General features: G+C 38.8%; 1 protein-coding gene across 4 annotated transcripts in view; it reads left to right on the plus strand.

Annotated features, from left to right (window-relative positions):
* TNS1 (tensin 1) overlaps positions 1-15,123 on the plus strand; it is a 2,530,757-nt gene that overhangs the window by 399,576 nt on the left and 2,116,058 nt on the right. For all 4 annotated transcript variants that reach the window (XM_044075133.1, XM_044075132.1, XM_044075134.1 and 1 more), the window contains one exon: positions 11,879-11,916. In XM_044075133.1, the coding sequence (XP_043931068.1) occupies positions 11,879-11,916 (38 nt within the window). The remainder of the gene's footprint in view (positions 1-11,878; positions 11,917-15,123) is intronic.

Here is a 15,123-nt window from a genome sequence, read left to right on the forward strand (position 1 = left end):
GTAATCTGTAACTCTGATCATTACAGATATTTATAATTGTAAACCCTCCATGTTTTTTTTCCAAAATTGCCATTCTGTGCAGGGATTATTAGGGGGAGAGCAACATTTTGAGCCAAAATTGGGGACAGTTGAGAGGTTTGGATATTTCTAATTCTATAAAGTGATTTATTTGCACGTACCTCTCAATCTCTTAATGCAGGACATCTGGACAAGGCCAAATACATTGGGGGAACATACAAACGCTACTAAAATTGTTCTTGTATAAATTTAAGACAGCTGATAAAATAACAGGTGTTGTTTTAGCATGCATTTTTCTGAAGGTTATGATGTCTGAAACTCAATGTCTGTTATTATTTAGTGACTTCATTCCTAAATGATTTGCCAGAAAACCACAAATGTTATGAGGAACAAACCAAAAATAAGAAGCAAAAATCTGGACAGTTGAGAGGTATAGTTTAGCTGGGGTTGTCTTTGACTTTGCTGCCCTTCCCCCCTCACAAAATCATGATCAACTGGAGCCTCCCCCTGCAGCTTCTCCAATGTCCCATTCCTTGGTTATTTCACCCCATTTACCGTAAACACTGTAATATGCATACTGCTTTACTTCTACAATGATTTGGATTTTATTTGAAAGTTTTATTTTGCATTTTATAGCACAAACACTAATATATATCTGCTAAACAAAGCAATGCAGTCTCACAATGAAAATAGACTTTGCATTAAAACTTCTCTGCCCTTGAAACTCACATTCATTGAAGCAGCATTGAAACCCATATTCAAAGAAAATACATTTTGCCAATGGCAGATAAAGATTAACTTTGGGCTGTTTTCAAATCATAGGCTCCTTGCACATGAAACATACATGTGCTCCTGATTGTATTAAATTATATTCCTTGTACAATATAGTACAGCTGTTAGAGGGTGTTTTGAATTTATTGCTTTGAACATTTTTCCAGTAAACAATGAAACAAAATGAATGCACCAATAATGACAAAACTGCCTAATTCAGAACATTTCCATCATAAAAGTCTATTCAAACTTCTGCAGTCCACCAGTATCAGTAAATATGCACAATCTCTGAAGAAGTAAAATCCATCTAAATAATTCCACATTGTAGAGATCTGTAACTAATGAAGAGGTTGCTGCTAGCAAACCACTTTATATTTCATTGTTTCATCTACAAATAAAGGGCCTGTTGCCCTTTAGGAATAAATTGCTAGTAATATTGCAATAGGGAATGGATGGCAAACTGATAACAGGTTCATAGTTACTAGGCATTTTCTACAAAAAGGACTGCAGCTTCTACCCCCTTTACAACACAGTAGAGTATCAGCAATGCATCTACCTACTGTTGGAGTAGAACCCACAGCCTTCTGCATCAAAAGCAAGTACATTACCTGTTGTGATATTAACAATGCAAGCAGACTCTGCATAAGCAGCACTAAACGTTTGCTCCCCTGCAGCTCTCAGCTCCTTGTAAAATGTATTCGACACTCAGCTGTATCTCTGATCTTTGCAACACAAGAAATCTGGAAAAAGCCAAATTTTATTGGTGCTGAGGACAAAAGCCCAAAAACCAGGGACACATTTTAAACATTGCTTGTATAATGTTGGAAAGTTGCTAGAATAACATGCTGTGTTACCACCATACATTTCACTGCCAACTTGAACCCAGGACCCTGTGCAAAACAATCAGAGCAACATACCACTATGCCAAATCAGCTGTTTTGTGAAAGAGAGGAAGACTGAAACTTAAATGGCTACCATTTAGTGAATTTAGTTCTCACCATAGCTGTCAGCCTCTTAGCACAAAACAACTGAACAAAGCCAATAATGGGGGAATACAGTCCAAAAACTAGGGACATATTTCAAATATTCATCTTATAAACTTAGAAAATTACTAGAATAAAAGGTTTTGTGTTACCATGTACTTTCTGAAGAATATGAAGTCTGAAATTCAAATGCCTGTCATTTTTATGTATTTAACCTTTGTTAACCAGGAAAGTCCCAAAAATAGGGACATATTTCAAATATCCATCTTATAAACTTAGAAAATTACTAGAATAAAAGGTTTTGTGTTACCATGTACTTTCTGAAGAATATGAAGTCTGAAATTCAAATGCCTGTCATTTTTATGTATTTAACCTTTGTTAACTAGGAAAGTCTGACTTCGAACAAAAGCCAATTTTCAGCAGAGGCCCATGGAGAAACACTCCAGACACATGCCTCTGTAAGATGGGAAGACACCAGAGCACACCCACACAAACACAGGGAGGACATTCAGACTCCACAAAAAAGGCACCCCAGCCAAGAATCAAACCAGAGAACCTGTAACTGTCAGGCTACAGTGCTGCCACTGCACTACTGACTGTGTAAGGAAACAAAAATACAGAAACCACAAATTTTATGAGGAACAGAACAGAACAGAATAAATATCAGGCAAAAATCTGCAATTTTTTTACAATTGGTAGTGGGCAGGGAATTTAGGCTTTTGCCACCTGCAACCAAGTTACATGGCTCAAGCCCACCACCATGTAGCCTGAGTTCTCTCTAGCCACCAGTATATAGAAACTGGGGCATTACACACATGCACGCACACACACACACACACACACACACACACACACACACACACACACACACACACACACACACACACACACACAAGTACCTGAATTCAGTGAGTGTTCTCAGTTCCCAAAGTCCATGCCCCATTCAGTGTTCCCCGAGTCCATCTGTAGTATTCTCAGTCCCATGTAAGCCCTCCCAGCTGGTTTTCCCATGAGAGTAGGCTCCAGCCTGCAGACAATGCAGTCCAGAGTTCTTCTATTCTATGCGGTTGTTACTGCATAGACTTCTGGCCATCTGCAGGGCAGAGATACCTATCTCTCTATCTGGACTTCTGACTCAGCAATCTGGAGTTCTGTGGTTTCCAGAAACTCAAGCATGCATGCACGGAGTTCTGGGACTCGCAATTTGTTTTTTTCTTCTTTCTACAGCTGTGGGGACTGCAGTCCTATAGCAAGAGCCACCCCTGCATGCATGTATGTGTCTTACTCCCTGTATTTAAGGAGTAAGAGTTGTGCCTGCATTCCTGACTTTACCTTACATATATTTTAAGTGGGTGCAGTACTATACCAAGGGTGTGACTTGTCTCACTTCCTGTTTGTGATTTTTATGGACAAAGATATCAAGATGCTGCCAAGATCTGTAGAGTGTCCAGTCTGAACAGAAGGGCTGCATCTTTGTTGTCTGCACCTGATATTATCCCATTATGCTCAAGTGACTATGACCTGCACAAAGACTGCATTGCTGCTGAGTTGAAGTGGCTGTAATGCAAAATCAGCACCTGCTAATTAAGTGTCATGGTTCTTTTTTAGAAAAGATTGCAAGTTAGGGTGGGGCAAGATGGCAATCTTATTTGGAAGAGTTTAAGTATCTTGCTCATATTCACACAGAAGCTAAAAATCTTCCTTAACAAAAATTGGTCATGTTTTTATGTCTGATGTTTAACATCCTGATTGTTAGCTACAAGTCTTTCAGTACTTCTGTCTACTACATACACTTGCATTCTTTCTTTTTCCACTTCCTCTTCCCTTCAATATCACTTTTTCATGTTACTTTTACAATAATTGCGCTATATATCTGTATTTTGATCGACAAATTACTGATATTTCAGTGTAATACAAATTGTAATCTTGGAGCTTTTCTCCGTAGGCCACAACTGGAAATGGATTTCTGCTCAGTTGGTCTATCCTGGCTAACAAATATGAAATAAGTCATTAAGTGAAGGTAGTGAGGATGTAGACACTGACTAGGTGATTGGTGCAACAGCTGTGGCACGGCAGCCTTTATGTCAGGTGAAGTGATAGCCGAGTCATAGAGTCATGTGATGAAGCTCTTCATATTCTGGTCAGTGTACATCTGTATCTCCTCCTGTGATCATAAACATTGGAGAATGACCATAAGGATGAGAACTCAGACACAGCCAGCAAAGTTTATATTTCCCACATTGGAGGGAGTCAGCTGAGGTAGTTTGGCCACCTTGTAATGACGGTCCATGGATGTCGCCCATAATAGGTGCATCAAGCAGGACCCTAAAAGAAAGCCTCATAGCAGATTCAGAAGACAGTTAAACAATACATCTCTTAGCTTCCCTGGAAGTGTCTGGGAATAACACAGAATAAGCTGGCAACATCTACTCTTCTCAGCTTGCTACTATAGCAATGCTTGCCAAGAAAGATTGTCTAGAAAATGATATATATGATGATGATGATGATGATAATGATAATATTATATCTATGGTGTATATACATTTAAAGACTGGATAGGTAGCATTGCAGCTATATAAAACTATGCAGTATAGTTGGAACAGGTTGCTGTTATCTTTTTATCCATTTCATGATTCTGAGGAAACAGAGATTATCCTAGCAGGTAGCCGCCATAAGTTAAAAAAGCTTCTCAATTTCTGATCACTTGGCATCACACATTCTTTCTCTAGCAAGCTTGAAACTTGCCTATTACACTGCAGAATAAACAGACAGTTAAAACAAGTTTAGTATGAATAGCATCTGCGGTCAACCTGAAAACAGGCTATTGGCCTAGTTAGGCTAACCTGGTAACAAAGTATAAATAAAATAAATTAAAAAATAATATTTTGTGAGGAGCAAGCCCCGCTGCATGCCCACATGGGAGGGCAAGTCCTCCCAAAGCCTGAATTTATATATACCAATTCCATGGTCATACAACATTGAGAAAAAAGAAAGTTCACAAAATAGTGCATATCAATCACAGTTTTGATCTAGCTAGATTATTGAGCAAATGAATCTTGAGATCATACAAATTGATGATATATGGGGAGGTGGGCAAAAAAAAATCCTAATGTGGACACCATTCCATCACAGTCTCACACACACACACACACACACACACACACACGCACACACACAAACACACACACACACACACACACACACACACACACACACACACACACACACACACACACACACACACACACACACACACACACACACACACACACACACACACACATACACACACACACACATACATACACACACACACACACACACACACACACACACACACACACACACACACACACACACACACACAGCAGCACCATTTCATCCATCTGCATGTATTTTGGATGGTAGAGAAAACTGCACCCCCTGGCGAAAAATCCACATTAACACAGAGAACCTACACAAAAAATCGTAGTTGAAAATTGAAACAGACAACCACCAGGAGTCAGAGCGATGAGGCAATAAGGTAGCAGTGGTAATGAGTATTTTAAATGTTAACATCACAGTAGTGGCGTACGTGCATCCTATTGTTACAATTTGTTTTTTATACTGTAAATATACAAATTAGGAAATACTAGTCCCAACCTGCACACAGTCAGGCTCACTATCTGATGGAGTCTCCTCAGGTAATCTTGATAATCTCTCTGAGGTTCTAAGCATTTATATCAGTGTCCTGAAGTAGACACTTAACAGTTAAATCAGCAGCTTGAGTAGGCCCAAGAGGCCGTTTCACCTTTGAAATAAAGTTCTCATTCTGTGGTTCATCTAAGCAAAATCTGAATGTTCCTGCACTTCCTTGTCTTTGATCCTTGCATTGGTCATTATTCCTTCTTGGAGTATGCACTCAGTCCTGTGTTCTTCTCTGAGAATGAATCTGGCTATCCATCTATTTTTAGAAGCAGATGTAAACTGCTTTATGGCAATTAGCTTTACAAAGGACTTAAACTTGTCCAAAGTAAACTGTGGGCCATTGTCTCTCACAATGTGTTTTGGCAGCACTCTTTGTAAATGCTGTTCACTGTACTGCCGCATTCTTTTCTGAGAGAGCTAAATCCATACAAGCAGCGTCTTGTATTTAGAATGGGCATCCACACTGACTAAGAATATTGAGTCCATAACTGGCCCTGCAAAACATGTACTGTTATGTTACAAAGGCTCAGAGGGACATTCCTAAGTGTGACTTTGTGGTGCATTTAGGATCATTTAGTCTACAGTACATCTTTCTGCCAAGGCTTCACTTTGTTCATCAATTCCTGGCATCCACACAAAACTATTAGCCAAACTACCACTCACATATGATAACTAGCACTGTGTCATGTCCATCCACAACCTGTTTTTCCCATTTTTGCATGTGAGGTCAGAGCATCACTTCAGCAGCAGCAATCAGCTAGGGCCAGGGTTTACACCACCAGGATATATCTCAAAAAAGTTCTCTCACTGGATCCATACAGCAGACTTCCTTGACATGTGAATACTTATTTTTTCCTGATTACAGTTACTTATCTGCTTTAGACCATCATTGTATGACAATGTTACATAGTCATGACAGTAAAAGATAATTTTTACCTTTATATGACCTTACTGGTCACTAAAGACATTTCATCTTCTGTTTAGAACATGTGCGATATATCTTTAATGCCTAGGTCTTTCGCCTTCTCATGCAGCAGTTATAACATTCCATCCACATTACTACTCTGTTCAGTCCTCCTGAATTCAGTGTCTGAGAAGTACATCCCTGTTATGGTTATTACAGACAACTCTCAATGAGTTAAGAATGGACACCAAGCTAGTATATAGCTTCAAACGTTGATAGGTGAATACTAGGCTAACTGCCTTGAAGTGCCATTTTAACCCTAACTAACAACCCAGGGTCAGAATCAAACCCTGTATTTTGTGTCTATAGGTAAATATGTTTACCACTATGCCAAACCCAACCTTTACTTGTGAGAATATCCATCCATCCATCCATCCATCTATCCATCCATGCCAATATTTATTAAATTTCTTTATTTCTCATGTGAGGTTAATTACATTGTCTTTTGGGGCATAACAACATTCATCTTTCAACAATTGCCTTAACAAAGACACAAAAGAACTCTGTCTAAATGCTAGAAACTTACTTCATAGAACAGCATACACTCTGTAAGGAACCAAGCCAACTTAATAAGCGAGGGATGATCAATATTTATTAATACCTTTGCTGATGTTATCATCTTGACGGTCACTAGGAAAGCATGTTTACATATCTTTGTGTATTTCCATATACCAGCATCCAATAGCAGTAAATTTGGTGGATGGAAAACTAGTAGAAACATGATATTAGTTCACCAGTCCCATAGACAGTCTATCCTGCCACATATACATCCTCCATCTTGTTAAGTGACTTGGCAGCAATCTTTATCAAAAATGTGCTGCAATAATGCTTTCTTTTTGCAAAAGTCACATTTATGTCTGGCAGGTTGAAACTTATTTTCTTTTAGCTTGTTCAAAATAATTTTTAAAGTGTTAAGCAATCACTGTTATCGCTGCCAATTATCAGTGCATCATCACAATAACAAAGATACATACTGGGGCTTATCTGCAGTACTTGACATCAGAGCTTAATCATGACCTAATAGGACTCTAGGCAGGGTAATGGACTGGAGCTTCCCCATACGCAGCCTCCCCTCACCCCACAGCCATTCCAGTGAGCCATTACTCGGCTAGTTCTCTCCAGTTACCATAAACACTGCTCAGACCTCTCAGTGTGCATACTATTTTCTGCTTTATGCCTACAGCAATTAGCAATAGTAGGATTTAATTTAAAACTTTTATTTTAAATTTTATAACACACTGATAGACAAACAAAACAATACAGTTTCACAATGAAAACAGACTTAGGGTTAACAGTAAACTTCTCTGCCATGTAAACTCACATATATTGAAATGTTATTGGAACCCACATTCAAAAAACATGCATCTGGCCAGTGGCAGATGAAATTTATCTTTGGGCTGTTTTCAAACCATAGACCCCTTGCAAACATTTTTAGGACCATGCATACTTGCATGTGTTCTTTGATTCATCTACTTGATTATATTAAATTATATTATCTGCGTGGAGACATGTGTAAATGGGCGTACCTTCGTTGAAGTTGTGCGTGAGGGCTGGTAACTCGGCACATAAAAATCAACTACCAATCATTAGCGGACCGGAGTTCCACTGTGGCGACCCCAAACCGGGAAAAGCCGAAAGACTTAACAACATATTACTTGTATAATACGGCAACACTTGTCAGAGTGTTTTTAAATTTGTAGTTTTCAACATTTTTCAAGTAAGCAATGAAACAAAATGTATGAATTAATAATGACAAAACTGCCCAATTCACAACATTTCAACCATAACAAGCCACTCAAACTTCTGTCATCGCAATCCACCAATATCTGTCAATAAGCACAATCTCTGCAGAAGTAAAAGTCATCTGAATAATTTCACATTAAAAAGATCTGTAACTAATGAAGCAGTTGCTCCTAACAAACAACTTTATATTTTAGTGTTTCACCTACAAAGTCAGTGCCTGCTACCCTTAAAGAAAAAAATGCCTATATTACAGTTAAAAAAAATGTAAGCTGATAATATTGCTTTAGGGAATGGATGGCAAATTAACAACAGGTTCATAGTTACTAGACATCTTATCGAGAGGAGGACATAATCAGGACTCCTAGCAACCAGTTGGCATAGGATTGGAAGTCAGTGCTGCATGGAATGGCAGTCCATTACGGGACAAAAATGTACAAAAATACAAAGATGCACATGCTTATAGTAATATATGCTCTGCATGTAGAGGAAATCTAGAAACTCAATAAACATCCTTCTGCATGTTTTGTGGATGTGAGATCAAAACGCTGTGTACAATAAGATGATAACAGAAGTCAACACAGCCATGAGCCAACCCTCACAACAAATTAATAGAAATAACAATGCTAACAACTGCACTAATGTGTAATCTTGTAATCGATAGTTACCTTGTTCATTACGCAAAACATGTTACCTTTAGATTCATCATCCTAATGCCAGAAGTCTGTTGCTAGGGTAAGAAGTCACTCTATGTATGTTACTTAAATTCTTAAGGTACATAAATCATATTCTGTAAATTGTTTCAAATTTTCATAGGTTCATATTTGGTTACTAGGCTATCATCCCAGGAGCCATTTTAAGCCTAGTCAAATTTACCAAAATATTGCTAATGTGGCAACATCCCAAGGAAATTTATAGTTATGATATAGCCCTAGACACATTAAGCGTTCATAGGCTGTCCTGTCCATTATAGACATAGATGCCAAACCAGGGGTAAATCTGCAATTTCCCATCCATTGCTCCATCAGTCAGCTCTTGTAATGTCTGAAAAGGGGCCACAAACCAACTCACCTACTCACTTAAACTGTTTGAGTTTTCAAGGTGATACTGCGGACATGGCTTAAATACTAGATGCATGTTAGATTATAATTTTGCTTAGATGTAAAAAATGATAGACAGTAGCTCATAAAATAATCCCAGTGATAGGAATTAAAATGATTCAAAGCCATCTTAAAAAAAAAAGTTCAGTACAAATGACTAAATGAACAAAAATGTTAGTTCTTGTCACTACAGTCAATAAAGAAATGCACATGAAATAGAATTGTCCACAATGACACAGAGGAAATGACAGGATGTACCCTAATAAAGTCTTACAGAGAAACCTTTTGCATGATTCCTAGCATCAGCTTGTTCTATAGGTGTGACTTGGAAGTAACAGAAATCCTCAAAAATCAAAATGCAAGCAGTTTCCTTCTTTTATATTTCTGGTCATAACAAAGACAGTTGCTTGCACTGAGGGGCACCAAGTGGCACACACTGACCCCCTGCAAGTTAAGAAGGGTGCTCAACAGTGATAAGAATGAAAAAGAAGGTGACTTAGAGTTTTTTTGCTGAAAAAGAAAGCAAATAATTATATATATGGTATTCAAGACATTTTATTATTCCTCACTCTGGTAAGGACCACTCTACAAATCAAGATACCGTATATGGCGTACTACTAGTTGTCAAAAAAGTCAGTTTTTATTATTTCTATGGTAAATTGTTTCCATGCACAAAGCATGGACTTCCCTGAGTAACCGTTTATTAATTAGGTTCTTCAAAAATTGTGTCCTACCTTTAAAAAATGTGAATAAAAATCATTCCAGACAGATTGCTTTTAAATATTTTTTGATTTCTGACTTGTAATAATGCAATCACTTTTCATATTTACACCAATATAAAGCTTCTTCTTATATTCCATGATTTTTTAATTTGATTTGCTTTGCTTCTCTCTCTCTCTCTCTCTGTGTCGTTTCTTTGACATTTTGTTTGTACTGGCCCACATCATTTCACTATGTTGTGCCTGGTATAAATTGTGGCAATCATATTAATAACATATCCTAACTAGGAAAGAGATGTAATTATAATTTTAATGCTGTTTGAGTATTGGAGAAAACGTTCACCTACAAAGTCAGTGAGAAAACGTTCTCTTGCTTCTACACATCCACAGTGCCACCTAGATATTCTACAGTAGGCCTCTGTCATCCAAGAACAACAGCTAGGGGCATGAACACACTAATGCAGCATCCTTAATACTACTGTCAACTGAATGGCTTCCAGAGGAAATTGTTTTTCTCATAATATTTGTAATAGTGAAAGCTGTGCTGGTATAGCAGAAGCTGCTACATGCATATCATTGCATTAATGTAACTGAACAAAGCTGCTTAGTATGCATTAGCTGGGTCTCACAACGTCCTGTGTTGAGTCACATTCACTGATAGTGGTTAGCAGGTTCCACAGAAGCAAATGGGGTGTATAATCAATTCATTATAGTTATCAGTACAGTGGTGCAAACTTGGGAGACTGAGGTTTGAATTTAAGTGCCACAACTGTTAGTTGCTTTTTGTGTAACCAATTGTAGATAGTTTACTTCTCGACTCTTTGAGGATATAATCTAAGAATTTCATTTCCAGGTGAAAAAAAAGTTAAAATAAATTCTGTGAAAAAAGTGTAATGTGTATTAGGTTGTCTGCAGCTGTTAAATAATACAAGTGTGTATGGTATGAATGTCATCAAGGAAGCAAACTGTCATACATGCAGAGGTGGGTTAAGTGTGGGTTTGTGGGTTCTTCCAGAAGTTAACTCTTGGCTCACAAATGTCAGCTGGGCTTCTGTTAATTAAATGAGTATTAATTAGGTCCAAGAACTGTTGTATGTTGCTGAAATACATTTGTGCTGAAAAACACAGGTATAATAGACAAGTCCAGTAGCAATCATTATGTTTTCAGTTGAGAAGTGTTCTTAACTCTACTAATAATGTATACTGTCCTACTTGAATGGTAGCTGGGGGGGGGGGGTTGACTCCTCCCGCCAAAACGTCTGATTGCTTATCTCTTTTAAAACAAACACAGAAGGAAATGTTTAGGAACATTCCTGTGAAGGGTTAGCTAGTACCATGAAACACAAGCCCTCCAAGATAATGGGAGGGGTCTGTCCAGGTTCACAGTTTAATGTGCCTGTATCTATCACAACACCTATGTTTTTTGTTGCTTCCAAAAGAGGTAGTCAGAGGCCAGTTTGTAACAGCGGTTTTGGTACCCAGTAGCAAAAAAGTAGGAGCTAGAAATATAGTGCAGTTAGTATGTTTCCTGGGCAATCTGAGCCCCAGAACTGTAAGTAGCATACCTGTGTGTGGAGGATGGGAGAGAAAGAGGCTGGACCTGGCCTGAAGCCAGCGTGCTGTTGCTGTTGCTGTTAACAGAGGTTTCTGTGGGGTTTGCACTGTTCAAATGTAGCTGGGAAGTTTGGAAACGGATTTCTGTAACATTACTGGATTTCTTGTTTAAGTCATTTAGAAGAAATTAAGTGTGCTGTTTTTGCTTGAAGTAGTGGAAACGGCTGACTGTACTGGGGTGAGTGGTGTAGGATGTATGACAGTTTCAAGCTTTTGTAACATTGTTTTTAATACCCTCAGGCTAATGTGTGATTTTTTTTTTCTCTTTCTCTCTTTGTGCAGTCTGCAAGCTCTCTTGTCACAGGAAATGTGAATCCAAGGTAGGAATGCTGCTTTATTCATTACTGAAATGAATGATATAATTACTATGTTTACCTCTGCTGTTTGCCAGTACCTAGGGGCAATTACACCTTGCATCCAAAATGACAAAGTGCTGAAATGGGGTATGTGGTACTAACAACTGAATTTGTTTCCCACACCTTAACAAAGCTCAGGCTCAGAGCATAACACAGTGTCTCATATATGTAAATCTGTTCTGTGAGCTGTAATTAAATCTCTGCAGCTTACAGTACTATGGTTTGTGTTCCTCAGGTACAGCGCAGACAGGAATTTGTTAATGCTTTTACTCACAAACAGCCTAAGCTGGAATTCCAGTTCTCATTCCACAGGTCTCCGTGCCTGTTTGCGCCCTTTCTTGTCTCCATAGTGTGTACACAATAAAGTTTCCACAGAAAAGCAGACATCAGTATTCCTGTTTGGCTGCACCTTCCTGTCTCCTTCATGCTTTGTTTTCTGCAAGCACACAATGCCTTCTCAGCAAGGTTAACATCAGTTACACATTTCATGGACTTGCTGACAGTGAATTAAACCTGAGTTTACAAAAGTATACCTGTAAAGTGCAGGTAGAGAAAGCATGGGTTTGTTAAGTCTGATTAGGCCTCACTTAAAATAAATATTTGTGGGTGATTATAAAACTGATTTCAGACTTTGGGGAGCCTCCAGTATTATGGTTTATAGAGTACATATAAAAGTTGGACTTCAGCTTCTACTTGGTCCAGAAATGTATGTCTAATATAAAATACTACCTGCCAAGTAGGTGTGTGTGTGTGTGTGTGTGTGTGTGTGTGTGTGTGTGTGTGTGTGTGTGTGTGTGTGTGTGTGTGTATATACACGTATGAGAGAGAGAGGATGTGCCAGCTGTATGTGGGTGCACTGTGTGTAAGCATGCATGGGGAGGAACCAGCATTTATTTCTGAGGTCTAGATAATTGTTTGTTTTCTTATCTACGCACGTGTCTACCTGTGTTTTAGCTTTCTTATCATTTTATAGTGCATGTGTCACATGAGTTAGCTATCTCAAAGTTAGCACAGAAGATTAAGGCATTCAGGTATTAATGAGGTGTTTCCTTTTGTCCACGGTGTCATTCCCTTAGCTACCATTTGCTTGCTGTGCAGTTCTATGCTAGTTACTTAATAAGATAGCAGCACTCTGGGTCACTTGGGTTAGGATCCTTCCTCAGTTGTCTCCTGAATCGCATGGCCAGTAACTACCACTAAGAGAGTACTACACAAACCATCAGCAATACAAAATAGAAATAAATAGCATAAGCTAATTTACTCCATCCATGGCTTGCAAAAAGATTCAATGTAAAGTCCTTACTCTCTTATAACAACGGTGTTTGATACTTTCTGTAAGTGTTTGAAGAATGTGGCATTGTGTGAGAACTGCAGAATCCATCCACAACCCTTTTTCCCATTTTTCTCACATGTGGTTGGAGTATCACTTCAGTAGTGACAATCATGTAGAACCAAGGTTCATACCACTGGGTGCCTAGTCCTGATGCTGCTGTTCTTCCATACCACACATTTGCACACACACACACCAATAATCAATTTAGAGTTCATAGGTGTTTACTAGGCTAATGACCACAAGGGCCTTTTTAAGCCTAGCCATGCATCCCGAATCTCTGACAAGTTCTGATACCTTTGATAAGTGAAGCAGAAGCCTGGGAGATGAAACATTTACAGGTTGCATGTGTCCATTAGAGACATGGGTAAAAAAACAGGGATGAATTTGCTATTCCCCATCCAACTGTCCAGGGTGCACTTGAATCAAGTTAGGGAGGAACTCTGCTTCACATGGATGGGAGAGCTTGTTCCAGAGATGGTGTAATCTTTGGGATACATACTTGTCTCTTCAGCAGGTTCTATTTATATCACAGGCAAGGTTTAAGTATTTAGAATGGGTAATGTTGGTGCTGTTTATTTTGTGCATATATAGGAGGAACATTAGAGTAAGGTCTGACAATGCCCTGTATGTCAGGAATAGATCTCCCCTCAAAAGCCTGTAGGAGACAGAATACAAGGATACAGCTGTGAGGTAGTCTGCATAGAACATTTTACTTAAGCCCTATATTCTTTTTGTGAGGAACCTCTGTGGATGTTTCAATTGTTAGATACGCCTGGTTAGTTACATACCAAAGGGAGTACTGCACTCAATGATAGGTATGATGAATGCCAAATACTGTAGAACGATGACTTCCGTGGACCTAGATGCCATACCTTTGTTTTTAAGTTGTGCAACATAGAATGATTTCCTCACTACTGCAGACACGTGATGGTCAAAGGCTAGATTACTAGCTATGTGTGCCCCGAAGACCCTGACTACTGGATCAGCTCTAAGGGTTGTGTTGTCAATAAGATAGTTACCAGGGATGGATGACTTACCGAAGGATACTATTATGCATTTCTTGTCATTTAGTTTAGTCCATGTGTCTGACACCAGTTGTTTGTCTGTGTCAGCGCCTCCTGGAGAACATCTGTGTCAATGTCCAGTCCAGCTATCACGTCTTTAGAATGTGAAAGGAAACCAGAGCACCTGGAGGAAACCCATGCAAACACAGGGGGAGACATGCAAATTCCACACAGAAGGCACCCTAGTGAGACTAGAACCAGAGAACATCCTCTTACTGTGAGGCATCCACTGCGCCACTGTGCCACTTACTGCAAATGTATAATGATTGTGGCATTACATGAGACCTGCAAAATATTACTGCAAATGTTGCATGCGTGTCGATGTATGGCAATAAATATAATAATATCCAGTGCATTCCTATATATATATCTTTGCATGGTTTCTTATTAAAAAGATGAAGGAGGTTAGATTGTCAGAAACGCATCTTTTAATGACACCACACCAGAGGTGTAAGATGCTGCAGTGCTCTTGTTGTGTTTGAGATCTGAGGTGTGAAAGCACTCGTCTGTTGTTTACCTGTTTATGCTTTTATCGTTATTTTATTGTTTTGTTACTTATGTGCATTTAAGTAATTCCGCCTAGCCGGCAAACGTGTTTTCTGTTAGAGACTTACACGCTCATACTGTTACCAGCCTTTGCTCCGACTTGTTTTTTTCTCTTTTACTATGAGATCTTGGTATAAATGAATTTGAAAGAAATATAGCCTGGCAAAGCAAACAAACTTACCAAAACACAGCATGGTAAAATGGAAACGGTACTATGTTGATGCTATC

The sequence above is a fragment of the Protopterus annectens genome, chromosome 6.part0 (assembly GCF_019279795.1).
Source record: "Protopterus annectens isolate FY-2018-M chromosome 6.part0, PAN1.0, whole genome shotgun sequence".
Lineage (NCBI taxonomy): Eukaryota > Metazoa > Chordata > Ceratodontiformes > Protopteridae > Protopterus > Protopterus annectens.